The 16,520-nt window shown below is 40.2% G+C and overlaps 1 protein-coding gene across 1 annotated transcript; it reads left to right on the top strand.

Annotated features, from left to right (window-relative positions):
• The first annotated feature begins 74 nt into the window (after positions 1-74).
• Positions 75-16,160, top strand: NOC3L (NOC3 like DNA replication regulator). Its single transcript, XM_054637204.2, has 21 exons — positions 75-151; positions 1,383-1,590; positions 1,960-2,086; positions 3,766-3,923; positions 4,035-4,091; positions 5,054-5,184; positions 5,640-5,801; positions 6,545-6,638; positions 6,829-7,004; positions 7,217-7,345; positions 7,733-7,864; positions 8,262-8,342; positions 8,891-8,991; positions 9,438-9,510; positions 9,584-9,647; positions 9,735-9,806; positions 10,813-10,994; positions 11,243-11,371; positions 11,978-12,075; positions 13,880-13,964; positions 15,635-16,160. The coding sequence occupies exons 1-21, from the start codon at positions 143-145 to the stop codon at positions 15,764-15,766; spliced, it is 2,400 nt and encodes a 799-aa protein (XP_054493179.2). The 5' UTR covers positions 75-142; the 3' UTR covers positions 15,767-16,160.
• The last annotated feature ends 360 nt before the right edge of the window (positions 16,161-16,520 follow it).

Here is a 16,520-nt window from a genome sequence, read left to right as displayed (position 1 = left end):
CGCTGCTGCCGCCGCCCAGGCCGCTCCTGTGGGCGGCTCTGGGCCGGGGGCGCCTCCGGCCTCCGCCGCCAGGGGCCGCTGTGGCCGGGCCGGGCTGCGCGGGGAGCGCTTCCGCCGCCGGCAGCACGCGCGGGCCGCCGCCATGAAGCCGGTAGGGGCCGTGAGGGGAGCGGGCCGGGGGCGCGGGGAGGCAGCGCGGGGAGGCAGCCCGGGGCTCAGGGGGGGACCGGCGGGACGGGGAGCCGTGGTCGTTAGAGGCCGATGCTGCCGGGGCTCCGGAAAGGGCAGAGCAGTGCGGGTGCTTTGGGTGGGCACCGGCGGCGCAGCGCAGGCTCGTCACTCACCCCGAGAAGAACGCTGACTTTTCAGCCATCTCCCGACAATCCAGCATAGAAAGGGAAGCTAAAGTTGAGCTGACAGAAATTCCGGATTCACAGATTCACGCATGTTCTCAGTTGGAAGGGGCCCGCAAGGGTCGTGGAGCCCAGCTCTGACCGGCCCGTACAGGGAGTGATCCACAATCGTGCTGTTAGTAGCACCATGATCCAGCCATGAGCTGAGGGTTCGGGGAGCCCTACACTGATCCAGCCACTTGTCCCCTTTGTAAAGGGACACATCATCCCCAACAGCGCTTCCGTGCCAGCTCCTCTGCTCATCCTTGCCCTCCCATACCCCTCGTAAGGTGATCCCTGCCGTGCCCATATTCCCATCCCGAGCACCCTCGGGTCGGGAGTGTTTTGCGGGTTTGGCACGGGCCCTGTTTGTTGACCCCGAGCCTCCAGGTTTTCCCCGATCGGGCCCGGTTTCTCAGCCCGCGGTGCCTCCCCGAGCTCTGTGCCCCGTAACCCTGTTGTGGTACAGCTGCTGTTGTGAGCCTGGCAGCAGCAGCCTCGCCAGGTGTCCCTGCAGCTGCTGGGCAGGGAGAGCTTCAGGCAGGAGAAAGCCAGAGCTCAGCTAGGGGAGGTGTCCTGCAGGAGGACATTTGCCCGAGGCTGTGGCCTCGGACATTAAAGTCCCCCGAGGTACTTTAGCATGTGCTGGGGAACAGCAGCACCCTGAGAAGAGAACAGAGTGCTTGTGAGCACACAAAGAACAGCCCTAACGAGCTGTGTACATACCTTGAGTGTCTAAAAGTGATGGACATAGGGTTTAATAAAAAAATTGTCAGAGAATGTTTCTGTAAAATATTGGTCACAGTGCTCTCTTCTCAAAGAGAAGAGTAACACAGTTGTGTAAATTTGAAGTAATTGATGATACTGTTAGCAAGAAACGTGTTGTTCAGTCCTAATAGAAATAGGAACTCAGAGATCTTAAACAGTGGAATAAATTTTGCAAAGATTGTTAACATGTCAGTGACTTGTAGTTTTCTGTTTGTTTTCTAGAGAAAAAACACAAAGCGAGTTCCAAGTTTTCGCAAGTTACTGAGAACTAGTCAAATAAAACTTGACAATAAATTAAAGAATAAACAGTACAAGCAGAAGAGTGCTGCTAAGAAGTATCATAAAGAACAAAAGAAGCTAAGGGAAGCTGTCAGAGATGCTATTTCTAGAAAGCCTTTTCCATTGGAGGAATGCAAGAAGAAACAAGTTGGTAAGTGTTTGTTCACTGAATATCCTGCTGCTTCCTGTTGTAAAATTGGAGAAAACATTTCATTTTCTGTATACAAATAGCTGCTGTTCCTGTTGAAAGAATGGGAGACTTGTGAAAAATACAAAATGTGGCCATTCTGGCACCTAAAAATGTCAGTTAAAGATGGTAGAAATGTGTTTGCACTGATTATTATTGGGTATCATAGTAAAGAGGCAGTTTTCTGGGATAACAAAACCCATGGGCATAAGGGTCAGCAGCTCCAGGTAGAAGTAAGGCATAAAATGATCTCAAAAGTGCAGGCAGGGTTAGGTTTTCAAAGGTGACTATACATATGGGATCTTAATCTGTAAACATCATCTTCTAAAATAGCTAAAAAATGGGAAGAAAAAGAAGAAGAAGAAGCTCTTCCCCTGGACATGATGGATGAAGATGACTTAAAATTAATGGAGGATCTGGCCCAAAAAGCATCCTTTTTAACCAGAGATCTTTCTTCTAAGTGAGTTGCAATGTCTCCTTTTCATACTAATTCAGCCTTGTGTGGTTAATATGTAATTAATATGTAAAGTAATGCATTCATCAAGAGGTCTCTTTCAGTCTGGTGTTTCTTTGCAGCTCTGGTTTAGTGTTTCCTCAGCCTGTCAGTACTTCAGTATTCATGTGCCAATGTGTATCAGTGCATTCAGGTGCTCTGCCTGACCTTCAGGGTACTGTTTCTGCAGTGTTCCTTCCTGGGAGGTCCCTGGCTGTGAGATAAGTAGCATCCCTCAAATGAAAGAAATGCTTTAATCTGTAAACAGAGTCTTTTTTTTAATATAGAGTATTCAGGACATTCCCTGGACTATGGACCACATATTGCACTGCAAATTGCTGGAAAAAAAATAAAAAGGGTTCTGTAAGCCATGTCTGTAAACACATGCAACACCAAGACATTCATACCAAAAATTTGTTACTAGTTTTGTGGGCCAAGGCATGGGTAGAGTTCACAGTGACATATGTAGAAAGGTAATGCTCCTAGTTGTAGAATAGTCTTTAGAAATACAATTCTACAGAGTTGTCTGTGTACATGACTGTTTGAAAATCTTACCTTCCCTTTTTGATGGATGTGAAAAGAATCTCTGTGCTGTTGTACGGTGGTTTTAATTTGTTAATGCTGATTCTGCTTAGTAATTAATAATTTAGTCTAGTTTTGAAGGAAAGGTGTAAATGGCAAATGGCTTTTATGTACAAAGTTGCAGTTGTGCTTGTAGCCACACTGCAAGTTCTTGAATTAGAAGAATTTTGTTTTAAACCTTCCCCTTCCCCTTTCAAATTAACTGGGTGTAACATAAGTTTAAAGTCTTCCAAAGCTCAAAATTTATTGTGTGGTTTTATTTAGAAATATTTTGCAAAATATAGTTCTATGTGTCTTACATTCATCATGCCAGAATGTTTTTAGGATGCTAGGAAAACAGTGGAAGTGGTTGCTCTTTTACCTGTTTCACTGTTATGGGCTTTTAGCTCCTTTCATAGTGTTCCCTTAAATTGGAGAAGTTACATTTTCAGTCTGCTTTACTCTGGTCAGCTACAATCTGTCTTAAAAACTTGTCAGATATTACAGCACTTACAAATTGTGTGCTCATATTAGCACAGGCTAAATCCCCTCTTGTACCCTTAGGTGTAGCTCAGGAGCATTCCTGTGAAAGGCTGCCACACCAGGCTGGTTATTGCTGTTGTCATTGCAGAGGGGTGTGTGACACAGGCTCTGCCAGTGGGCAGAGCAGAAAAGTGATAGTGACAGTGCTAAAAACAGCCATGGAGTGGGGTGGATAGAAATGGTCACTGACCTTGGTCACTCATCATGTCCTGGTTAGGCCTCACCTGCAATGTCAGACACAGTGAGGGGGAGAGAGGCTGTGGGGCAGGTACAGGAAGGCTCTGGGCTGGTTGCCCAGTGAGAGGATCCTGATCCTTCTCCTTGCTGCTGGAGTCCTTCATGCCAGGACTGCTCGGGGTGGTTTGATGGGTCTCAGCCTTGCCAGGACAGCCACTCTGCTGTGGGGGAGCTCAGAAGGGAAGGAAGGACAAGTGAAACAGCACCCTGGCCTGGGTGAGAGGCAGCCACTTAATCCAGCTGGTCAGGCATGGCTCTTGTCTAATTACATGGCTGGTTCATTTAGTTTACATCATATTTTTCAGTGAACCTGTTCACATCAAAAAACGAAAACATGAAAGTGTGATTGAGAAATACGAGAAGGTGCCAAGAAGTTTGCAAACAGAGCCAGAAAAAGAACTTATCCATCTGCTCCCCATCAAAGACAAGAGTGGCATAATTCCTCAAGCTGTGGAAAAGCCAGGTAAGACACAGATTCTGGAACTGGTATAGTAGCCAAGAAGTATATCTTTTATTGGTTTAAAATTTTACAGTGTTTGTTATGTGCTTGACACTAGATAATCTGTTTTTGCAGTTCTCAATGTTGCACATGATGAAGAAGAGGACACAGAAGATATGGAAGAAGCAGAGGGTAATAAAACATTTTGTTTGCTTTTTGTTGGTTTTTTTTTTTTCCAAATCACTTACATACTGAAAAGTATTTTGCTGTTTCCCAAGGAAGTTTGCAATTGAAGTGTATTTTGTTCAGGATGTTTTTGAATAAGTTCATTGCCACACTGCCACCAAAGCATAACCATTATTCAAATGTTACCTGTTAGAATCTCAGGAATGGCTGGCTTCAGATTGTCTTTGTTCAAAACTATTTTGAATTTTTCACCTAGAACTGCTGCTTGCATGAAGTTCCTTTTATCCTTTGTGTCATATTTGCTAGTAAGAAGGAAATACTGGTCTTACATAAAGAATATCTGTGTGGTTCTATTTTGAGATCATTTTGAAATGTAGTTCTGGACACAGACTTTTGTAGGCTTTAAGTGTCTTTGTCTTTAAAATTTTTTACTTAAAACATCAATACCAGGACACTGTGATTTTCATTTGCAGCTGGCTTTTGAGTTAATGGTCATTTTCCTAGTGACTTTGTGACTTCTGGGTCCTTACTGTCTAAATATAAAGTTGAGGAAGGAAATACTTGTAGGAAAATAATATTTAGAAAACACAAACAAAAACAATTGTATTTTAGGAGAAAAAGTGAATGATGAATAATTTGATACAAATTGCAGAGCACTGCAGTTTCTTAGTGTGGTTTGGGTAATACATTGAGGTTATGTGTTCCCACTGTACTCCGAGAACACCATGGGCAGATTCAGAAACATTTAGTCCACTTCTTTTTGCAAGCAAAAGATTTTGAAGTGGAGCAAAAATGAATCTATGGATTCTATAAGATCTAGCAAAGTCATTCTTAAAGCTTCTTTGATTGTGGAACTTCTTGTGTTGATCTCATGGGGCCTTACCAGGGTACCTGTTTGAAATGCAGCATCTGCAACATGGTACTTGTTAAATGATTCCCCTCTTTTCTGACTCTCACGTCTGTGCCAGACTTTAATGAGGAACCCCTGCCTGTTCTCACTGCTGAGGAAATGGCTGCCCAAAGGAGACAAAAGCTACAGGAGAGGAAGATGCACATAGCTGCCTTAGCATCTGCCATTCTCTCAGAGCCAGACAGCAATGTAGGTACTTTTACTTAACCTGCATGTACAAGTGTGTGTGTTGTTCACTAAGTCAAGAAACGAAGATCTGAATGAGCAAACAGTAGCAAAAGCACAAGAATATATGGGTAGAACAAGGAAAATGTCAGTTGTATCACTTTTGTTATTTTTCCCGTTCCTTAAGCATGACCCTTATGTAAGCTCTGATTACTATATGATAGTTACTCTGATTACTATCTGATAGTTCTCAATGCTTCAGGATATCCTAATAATTTTCAGTACTTCTGTGTAAGTTTGTAATAGCAGGATATTTTGAACATTCCTGAGACTAAATTTTTGTTGGGATATCTATAATTTCCTGGCTCTTTATGCAGTGCTAAGTAGAGTCTGAGTAAGTGCTGAGTTAATGTACATTGTGCTTGTCCCTTGGTTTGCAGTTGATTTTCATCTACTGTCTGCCTGTTTTCTTCAATCAGATGAAGAAGCTGAAGGAGCTGCGTGCCATGCTGATGGAGCAGGATCCTAACGTAGCTGTGATTGTTAGGAAGCTGGTCATGGTGTCTTTGATGGAGATATTCAAAGATATTGCACCTTCCTACAAAATTCGGCCTCTGACCGAAGTAGAAAAGGCTACCAAGGTGAAATAGCAAATCTTTTTATTGTGTATGTGAGCAGTTAAGGATGTTTTCAGCTATGCCAAGTACTAAGAGTGATTTGTTTAATATGATTTTATGGTTTGAGCAAAGGGGACAAATACACAAATATTTACTGAAGCTCTAAAGCTGTGACTTTCAGGAAGAGAGGTTTTGGTTTTGAGCATTAAATTCTTACATACTTCCTTCAATAAGTAGGTGACATGCAGGTGGTAATGGAGGGGAAAAGTTGTGTCTGAAAGTAGTATACCAAACCTGTGTGACTTTCCTCATGGACCTTGGAATAAGGACCTGCACTAAAGAGAGTTAGAAAGAAAGCAAATTATGCAATGTTGTCACCCAACTGGCATAGATTTCTTTGAAATGTGTTCAACAATTTGCTGAACAAATGCAGAGTAACTTGTTTTCTGGTGCTTGTTTTTAACCAATATTTAGAAGTTTTTTGGATATAGGTTTAGTGCAGTTTAGAGTCATGGTTTTAAAATAGCATCTAGTTGATAATGTTACTTCAAGCTCTATAAATGAAATAGGCCTAGTTGGAAAAAGCCCTGTGAACACATCTGTAGAAAAATGCAGATATGTTTTATTTTTAATACATTTCTAGGAATTCCTGTCTAGAAGAAAAAACTACTTAGATATCTGATACTTGTTTTAAAACTTTTTTTTCACCATTGGCTAATTTCCCTATTTAGCTCCCCAAATAAATCTCATTTCAATTATGTTTACAGGTTAAAAAAGAAACTCAGAAACTGAGAGAATTTGAAGAAGGCCTTGTAAGCCAGTATAAATTTTACTTGGAAAATCTGGAACAAACAATTAAAGGTACAGTTAACACTTCTCATTTTTCATAGTGAAGGCAAAATTGTTTGCAGCAGTTTCCCTCCTCTGAATGAATGGTACCTTCTGTCTTTGAGATAGCACTTACATGAAGTACATATGCAATCACTAAAAAATTAAATATAAGATCATCGTCATTCTGAAAAGTAATCACTAAAAATAATATTTTGTGCAGATTGGAAGCAAAGGAAATTGAAGAAAAGCAATGTCATCTCATTAAAGGCATATAAAGGTCTAGCAGAGGTAGCAGTGAAGTGTCTATGTGAGCTGCTTGTGGCCCTACCCCACTTCAACTTCCACAATAACATCATTGTTCTCATTGTTCCACTCATGAATGATCCATCAAAAATGGTAAGTGATTTTCTGATTAGAGAAAGAGTTTTGTGTGAAAAATAATTATTTCTGAGCTTTACTCCACAATATCCAGATCTTTTGACTGTATCTGTTCACTATTTTACAGGCTGTGTGCACTTTATAACTAGTAAATACCATTAGTATTGTCTGTCACTAGCTGTTGTTGTGGACTTGGCTTTACAGAACAATTTCTGTGCTTTGCTTTTCAGATTTCTGAACTGTGTGTTGAGGCAGTTAAGAAGCTCTTTAAACAGGACAAGTTGGGCTATGCTTCACTCGGTGTAGTTAAAGTAATTTCTGGCCTTGTGAGGGGTAGAAATTATGATGTCAGACCTGAGGTAAGAGTCTTTCTGTTACACCTCACAATATTCTTCTGTCAAAAGTTTCAAAAATCCCCAAATGTTAAAGTTACTGCAGCTGCTGGCTACAGACAAGCACAATTTTCTCACTCTGTCAGACCATAGACAGTTCAGGATTAGGCTGAGCCACAGAATTAGAGAGGTATGGGGCAAGGGAAGGAGACTGGGAAGTAGAGATCAGATTCTGCCAAAGACATGCCTTAAGTCAGGCAGGGAGACTTAAGGTGTGAAGGAGCAGGAGGGGAGTAAACTGAAGAACCTTTGACCAGCAAAGCCCAATAGCTGGAATGGAATTCAGGATTTCTTACCCTAGTTCCTATCAGGTTGTACATGGCCTCCCATTATATTTATTTTATTTTACAACAGGTGTTAAAAGTATTTCTTCACTTAAGAATTAAGGAAGTAGAATTACAAAAAGATTCTGAAGACATTGCACCAAAGAAAAAGTTCATGACTTACAAAGAGAAAAGAAAAAATCTTTCCAGAATGCAAAGAAAGGTAGGACACGTGCTTTCTCATGCTCTATTTCTCTTACTGTATGTAGCAATTTGTTCCTGTTTCTGTTACTTTATGTAGCAATTGCACATCTGCTGTTGCCATTGTTAACTCTCAGCATCAGTGATCAATTTTTGCATTGTACTTGAAAATTTATTAGGTTCTAGAGAAAATTTAATCATCTTCCTATTTTTTCCTCTTTCCTTTTTCATTGTGTTGATAATGTTGATAATGATTGGGTGTTTCTGATAGGACAAGGGTTACTCTGTAGAATCACAGGGTGACTTAAGCAACTAACCAAGCATGGAAAATTTATTCTCTGGGTATCTTTTCAACCTGGATATCCAGACTGGTTGGAAACATTGGATGTGTTGTCTTAAAATCAACTGTATATTTTCAGTGGAAGAAAGCAGAAGAGAAACTGGAACGAGAACTCCTGGAAGCAGAAGCATCAGAAAGTAAAGAAAAGAAACTGAAGTTGGTAAGTAATTTAGACATTATTCCCCTATTTTAGCAGAGTGGCAGCTCCTAACCCTTTTGTAACTAAAAGAGTCTTCCCTCCATCCCAACCTGGCACCATTGCACATCTCTAGATCATGCTGTTAGCTAACAAGTACTTTGCCTGTGACAGAGATCTAGGTTTTAGTAAACCACACTCTCAGTTTAGCCATGAAGGCCAATGTAGCCATTCCTATTCCCTTCTGCTGCCTGCTCAAAATGGTATTAAATGCATTGACAAATGTCCTCCAGGTGCCCTGTTCCATAGGACACTGTGTAGGGGGTGTTAGAGCCTCTCAGAGTGGCCTTTGGGCAAAGGAGGAGTGTGGCTGGAGCCAGGAGAGGGCCAGGAGCAGGAGAGCACTGGAGCGCTTGAGCTTTTCAGTGTAAGAAGTGCAGAGATGGCAGTGCCAGGACTGGTTGGAAAGGCCTGAGTGCAGGCTTGGACAGAGAAAAGTGTTTCAGGTGAGTTGAAGTGAAATAGAAATGTCTGTTTCACATGATTAAGTATTTTTATTTTCTTTCCTTCAGCACACGGAGACCTTGAATATTGTATTTGTAACTTACTTCAGGATCTTGAAGAAAGCTCAGAAGTCTCCACTTTTGCCAGCTGTGCTCGAAGGTCTTGCAAAGTAAGAACTGACTACCTTCTTTTGTGTGTGTTGGAAAAGATATAAAGCACTAAAGAAATTTTTGCCTTAAGCAGTGAGAAAAGATAGTCCCTGACAAATTAGTTTAAATTCTTTTATTTCTCTGCTGAAGTTTTCTGCTATTTCCAAAACCATTTCAATGTGATTTGAAATTTCACATGATAGAATTGATGTGATGCAAATGCCACAGGGTGTGATGTGATTCCATTCTTTTGTCTGATTAATTGCTAAAGGACACAAGCATGTCTTTAATGCTCCAGAAGAGCCATGATTAGCATGTTGTGGGCTGAATTATTCTTTCCTGTAAAGATAGTTCAGCATTTGATTTAGCCTGCTTTTAAGGTGTGGATCTTGGCAATTCAGAACACTTTGAACTGAGTTTAAAGATAATATCTATAATTTAAAAATTAAAATCTCTTTGATTGCAGGTTTGCTCATCTCATAAATGTGGAATTTTTTGATGACCTATTGATTGTCCTTCATTCTCTTATTGCATCTGGGGTAAGTTGAATTTTCATTACTGTTTTCTTAAAATTGCTTTCTTTTGGGTACTTAATCTGTTTTGTATTCTTAGGATTTAAGCTATCGCGAGAGTCTTCATTGCATTCTCAGTGCTTTTCATATACTCTCTGGTCAAGGTAGGAGATTTTTAAAAACAAACTTTTGTTTAATATTGCCTGATAAATAAATGGAGTAAATGTGTTTATTTGGGATTGTGTTTATAGGTGATGTTCTTAACATTGATCCAATGAAATTTTACACACATCTGTACAAGACACTGTTCAGCCTGCATGCAGGTAATTCCAGATTCCTATTTTCACTGTTCACTTAGATAATGTTTTTTCTGTTTCCTTGCTATCAAAACCTTGATGTAGCATTAATAAACTACACTTTTTTAAGATATCTGATTTCTGAGAAGATTATTGTCTGGCTTAACCTACTTTTTTTTCTTGAGTTGCACATTGCATTACTGCAATACAAATACTTGAATTATTATTCCAATACATGGTAACAGGTTCTAATCATGTCATTTCATTAGGAAATGCCAAATATTTGATCTTGGATAAGCATTTAGTCTGTCCTCAGTTTTTTTGCTTCCTTATAATTATTTCTTTCAGTTGCAATTTAAAAGTTCTTGTCTTTTTTCTCTAATTCTCTCTCCAGTAAAGAAAAAACACCTGATTTTTCCAATATAATTCTAAAGATAATTTAAATTTATATTCTGCTTTAAAATTTTTTCTAGTATATTTTTCTGATTTTTATAATGATAAAATTTATATGTTCTAATCGAAATTTTCTGGTAATTTTGAGAAGTTGAAAAATTGATGAAAAAAATATTTATAAAATTTGAAATTAACATAATTTTAATTAACTTTAGAAATAGTTGTGGATTCACTATTAAGAATAAACATTCTGCTGCTCTGGATGGGTAAAAGACCAGATCTTTTCACTTTTTAATCATTTATAAAAAATGATACAATGAATGCATTTAGGATTAAAACAGTAACTTAATTCTAATAAGCATTGTTTATAACATAATAAGCAGTGTTTAATAATTAGATACTTTTGATGGAACAAGTATATTCTTAAAAAGGAGCACAGAAACAATGGTACATTTTTTCTGTTCAAAGCTGGACTATTTTGACCAAAAGAGGGTGGATGTTTAATGTGTGCATCACATGAGGGGTGTCTGAGCCTCCCAGCCTCCATGCTGTTCTCAGTTCAGTTCCAGCCCCTAGCAGAGTATACAATGTTTGTCCATCAGGTGGTTCTTTACTCTTTGTGTGAAATTCTGCTTTTGAGGTGGCACCAATGAGGACATAGGGATTGTGCTGCAGTGCCTGGATGTCATGTTTGCCAAGAGGAGAAAGCAAGTCTCCCAGCAACGAGCTCTTGCTTTCCTAAAGCGACTTTCCATCCTTGCTCTTCATGTGCTTCCAAATTCCAGTGTTGGCATCTTGGCAACAAACAGGGTATTCATGCAAGTAAGTTTTACTTGTTCACTTGTTCAGATTTTTAGATTACTGGCTAAAGGTTATGGAATTTTTTGTTAAAATTATTTTGTGCAGAATTTTTTAAAGCATCTTTAACAAGAATGATGAAAACAGAATATGTTTAAATGCTGCTGAAGCTGACTGAAGTGGAATGAATCCTGAAACTGACTCAACTATGTTATAATTGGGTGGGTAATATAAACAACTCAGTTTCTTTTTTTTTTTTTTATGTGTTGTAGACATTCCCAAGGATGGACCTCTTACTAGACAATGAATCTCAAGGCAGTGGAATTTATCTCCCAGAATTAGATGAACCAGAGCATTGCAATGCCCAGAACACAGCGCTGTGGGAGCTGCATCTACTGCAGGTTTGTGAGTAACTCAGGGATTTGGGAAGTAACAGCAGTAAATAGCTGCTCAATGCTTAGGTGCTTTACACAAATGGAGAGCAGAGGTCTTCAGGCTTATCTGTCAAATCTCGGCCCATATGAGCCTATTCCAACACAGAGGAAGAGGAAGACCAACACAGTGGTATGGAAGGATGAGCTCAAAAGGGGATGTTACACAATCCCCTATTATAATACCACACTGGTTTGTACTGCAGGTTGCCTTGTTAGATTCCTTTGGAGACTTTTTAGATCTGTTAAGTTCCCTTGCAGTCCAGCTCTTCTTCCAAGAGGAACTGACACCTTGATCTGTCATTCCAGTCAGGGTTTGGAGAGGACTTCCTCTGCCCTTTGTCCCTGTTCTCTGGGAGTAGGAATTATCTAACTGTGGAGAGTCATGCTCACAGCATGATATGGGGGAATAAATGCATGACATTAATCCCACAAACTGACTGATTTTGAGGTACTCAGTTACTAAAATAAAAGCAGACCTTCCATCTTATGAATTGGAAATAAACATGACATTCTGTAGAGAAATACATTATCCCTTACTGCCTGTCTACTGCCTTCATTCTTCCTGTCTTTCAGAGACATTATCATCCAACAGTGCAGAAATTTGCGTCTCACCTTATTGCTGGAGCTCCAACTGAAGGCTCAGGAGTTCTTCCACTTGATTTGAGCCAAAGGTGAGTTATCAAAGAGTTCCTTTTTTTATAATAGGCCCTGAAAGGAAGCTGTTGCTTATACTATATTAAAGGAATCCCTAAAAATAACCTAAGACTCTGATCTTCAAACTCTTTCTTCTTCTGCCAGTACAGAATGCAGAATGCTGGCTTGCCCTTTTTTTTTTCTCTCCCTTTTTTTTTTCCCCTTTCTTTTCCCTTTGGAGACTTGTTGCCAGGCTGTGACAAGGGTAAACATCTCAAAGTGCAGAGTGTTTTCTTCCCCTGGGAGCAAAATACCTTCAGCTGCAGTCCTGATCTGAATATGGATCAGGATCACTGAACTGGGGCTGTCCAGAGGAAACTAGAACCCAAGTTGCAGTGTAAGGTCTGTAGCAGCTTAAAACATGAGAGCAGCCATCCAGGCTCAGACTAAGATCTAATTCAGCATCCAGTCTTTGGCAGTGGCTGGCAGCAGGTGCCTTGTGAAAAGTAAAACCAGGGCATTCACATGAAACATGCCCTGAGCAGGCCTCTGGCAGGTTTCAGCCTGGTGGATTTCCTGAACCTGAGACCATTTTCTGTTAGTACCCCTCTCTTCATGGAGTTCTTTCCAAACTGTTCAATGTCCCTTGAATCCTAGCACACATTCTGCAAATGCAGCATTGTTTGGTAAGAGTTCTGTGAATGAATCCACAGCTCCTCATGGCAAGATCTGCTTTCTGTTGTTTTGAACCTGCTGCCAGTTTGCTTCATTTGGCAGCCCCTGGTTCTTGCTCTGGGAGCTGAAGTGCACACGCTGCTCCATCACTGTTCCTGTGCCTCACAGGGTTTGGCAGACCTCAGTCATATCATACCTCCACCCACTGTCTCTGCTGGATGGAGGGATCCATCCACCTCACACAGGAGCTGTTCCATATTTTCCATACACTTCACTGCATGTTCCTGAACATTTATCAATTTAAGCATTTCAAGATGAAATTGGAGACTCAGTTGCAATATTTGATATGTGGGTGATCTGTGGATTTATACACTGATGTAACTAATTTCTATTGTGTTCTGTTTCAACTCCAAACAGCATTAAGTCACAATCCCATAAAAGTATCTGTCATAACAAGAAGATAATTTTTTCTCTAAGTGATAGTGTCTGCTCAGAGCCTACTGTTTTTATGTTGAGTTGCTTTTTCCAACACTAAATTTCATTTGCCACTTTACTGATCATCTCAGACAGTCTGTCTGCAGTTCTCTACAGGTAGCTCATTCTTACTACTACAAATAACTTGGGATTCTCCAGCTCTTTTTTGAACACGTTAGAAAGTGCAGGTCCTGGAAAAAGCCTTGTGGAGACCTAGTTTCTTCCTGCCATTACAAAAAATGACCATAGACTCCTGTCCTGTTTCCTGTGTTTCCTATCTTCTAACCAGTTTTCTGTTACGGTCCTCCCTGTTCTCCCATGGTTGTTTTTTTAAAACCCTTTGGCAAGGAACTGTTGGAAATTCTGGCAGATTGTGTCAGCTAAGACTGTCTTTACCTACCTTTTTTTTCCCCCCCCTTTTTTTTTTCAAATATGTACAGATCACAGCTCTGGGAACACAATGGTTTTCTTGTGTGTATTTAGACACATTTTACTTAATTTCACTTGCATTATTTCCCAGCCATTGGCTCCTGATTTTTTCCAGGTGATGCTCATTACTCTGAGGAGTTCTCCTAAAGTATGATGGAGGGGGAGAGTGGGGTTTGTGTGGGATGCTGCTCTTGGATTGGTGATAGATCAGCTGAAGTTGTATTTGTCCAATGCCATTTTTCTTTCACTGTTTATTTACTGTAGGTCTGCTACAGAACTTTTTGAGACATACTGTATGAAAGGAATGACCTTTAATCCTCCTGTTGCATCAGTAGCACCCAGAAGAAAGGTACTGTTCTCATTTCTAACCATGTGACACACCAATATAACCTCTATCTGCTGGCTCACTATGCAGTGCCCAGGCATTGGCACACTCAGTGTGGCTTTCTGGTTTCTGTACTTTCTGCATAAAGTACATTTTTTAAACTGGGATAAGATAGGACTGAGTATAAGGAAGGGAAAAATATCTGTATAAATAGTCCTACCTCCCACAGCATCAGTTAACATAGCAAGATTAATATGGTAGCTGTTATTTTGCACTTTGCAGTGGTTCAGTGCAGATTTCTTGGCTCTTTTCTGTAATGATGAACTAATGTTTGTTCAAAAAGCAATAATAAAAAGCCAGATCTTTCCCCAGGGTGGGTAGTTGCCAAGACAGCTGGATTTCCAGAGTGTTTGATTCAGCATGTTGAGGGATACTGATCCCTGTTAGTGTCACTACAGCTCTAAAGTGGAAATTTGAGGGGAACAAAGGGTTAATGTAAAAAGAGGAGAAATGGGGGAAGTGTGTTTATATCCTCAGTGCTGGATGTGTTCCAGGTGCCAGCCTTCATTAAGTGTCCAGTTAGTGGTGTGTCCTTTAAAAAGTGATAATTTTCCTTCTTTCTAATGCAAACATTATAACCTATTAACCTTGTCAGTGCTCCACTTTGTAACTCAGTAATGTCAGCTGAAGCCTTGAGAGCACAATTTTTTTTTTCATTTTAGAGAAGCAACTTCTGAAAATGTGTTTGTACTTAACTTACTCAGTTGTTTTATAATGACTCCCTGATATGTGTGTCCTGCTGGGGAGTTATATGAGCAGCTCTGACAGAGCAAGGCTGAGAACAGCAGATGGGAGAAAAATAAGGGTTGAGTAAGGAAATGCACAAGCTCCTTTAGGGAGTAGAAACAGTGGAACAGCAAGATCACAAAGTGTCCATAGATGGCAATCTATAATGGACCTAAGTGGGAAAATTACCTTGGGGTTTTGCCTGCTCTATGACTGTTTGGCTCATTTAACAAATTTTGGCAGTTACCTGAGTTTTGCCCTCTGTGTTCTGCATGTCCTGTGTGTGCCAGGCTGCCAGGGGTTCAGCATCTCTCTGCTTTTGACAGAAGCTCCAAACTGGAGCCCTGTGCACCACTAAAGAGAGGCTCTCATTTCTCCATGAGTGCACAAAGTACTTGGCTCTGGAAATTTTAAGACTTTCACAGGGAAATTTAAATCATGTGCTTGATCATAATTTTTTATTTGAGCACCAGGAAAATGCAGAGCTCCAGGTGTGGCTGGAGGCAGAAGGCTCATGGGATTCCTTTCTGACTCACAACCTGTGCTCTGAGCATTGTTGCCTTTTGGTCAGAGATGCTTGATGTATAAATGTGTGCTGTCACCAAAGTGTGCTTGATCTGTATTTGTAAGGTGTGTTGAACAGGGGGCAGTGTGTGAACCCCCCACTCCAAGCTGGAAGCCATGGCTGTGTGTTTTAGGTAATCTTCTAAAGCCCAGCTTAGCACAGAGCAGAAAAGCCTCACCAAACCCAGGAGCTTATGAAGGGCTGCCTGACACGGTGCTTGTCAGATGAACAGGTCTGGCCTGGACATCTGGGACCAGGAGAGACAAACAAGACTACTAAACTAAGGTAGGCATGGAAAACATGGCCCTGTTTAGTAATAGAACTCCTATTTTGTAATTTTCAGGATACCTTCTTGCAAAGGGATTCATTTGTAGATGAAGAACTAAACAAACAGCTTCAACAACACATCATTGAGACTGGTGCTCACAAACCCTTGGATTTTGCTAAGCACTTGAAGGAATCATCCTTGGCATAAATCTACCTATCAATCAAGTTCACTTGGATTCTTAATTATGGAGAAAGATTGGCTGAAAGAAATCACCAGTCATCATAAAAGGAATACAAGCAGGCTTTTGTGTGAATATAGAAACACACAAAAATATAACAGCAGTTTTTCACACAGTTACAGGCCTGTCCCCATAACCACCAAGCCCCTGTTCAGGGGGCTGGGGAATCACAATGAACTGTCATGTCAGTGTTCTAAAAATATACAAACCCAAGTAACTTAAGAATTGTTTGCAACCATGCACAGTTGTATTTTTGTTTATGTATTTTTCTAAATTTTATAACAGAATATAGACATATGTGTTTGTGCAAACTCACTGGGTTGTGCTGATAACTTAATAAATATTTTGAAAATGTTAACATAATACTGACTTTTTGATGTCTAAGTTACATTTGGAATATGTATTGCATTTTTCCTGTTTTTCTTCTGATGTCTTCTAACCATTTACCTCATCTTGAAATGATTTTATATTTGGTTGTTTTTTCCTTTCTGATGAATCTTGACACTGGCAAATTAAGAACATTGAATTTCAGTTCTAAGCCGTCATCATGATTGAATGCTCTACTGCTGCGTGTCTTCAGTAAAGCATTGCTGTCAAGAATACTGGACAAATACAAGGTAAGAATGTTTAGAATGTTTTTGGGGTTTTTTTTTGGGGTTTTTTTTTTTTTGGTAGGTAATTCTCTCCACATTCTCCAAATATTATTTATTGTCTGATTGTTTT

Source organism: Agelaius phoeniceus, chromosome 9, assembly GCF_051311805.1.
Source record: "Agelaius phoeniceus isolate bAgePho1 chromosome 9, bAgePho1.hap1, whole genome shotgun sequence".
In the NCBI taxonomy this organism is placed as follows: Eukaryota; Metazoa; Chordata; class Aves; order Passeriformes; family Icteridae; genus Agelaius; species Agelaius phoeniceus.
The sequence above is the reverse complement of the archived record's forward strand: the minus strand, read 5'-3'. Positions and strand labels throughout refer to the sequence as shown.

Coding starts and splice junctions, on each gene's coding strand:
- NOC3L (XM_054637204.2), top strand. Junction 8,992..9,437: donor GTGCTCGAAGGTCTTGCAAA/GTAAGAACTGAC, acceptor CTTTGATTGCAG/GTTTGCTCATCTCATAAATG. Junction 9,807..10,812: donor ACTGTTCAGCCTGCATGCAG/GTAATTCCAGAT, acceptor TCTGCTTTTGAG/GTGGCACCAATGAGGACATA.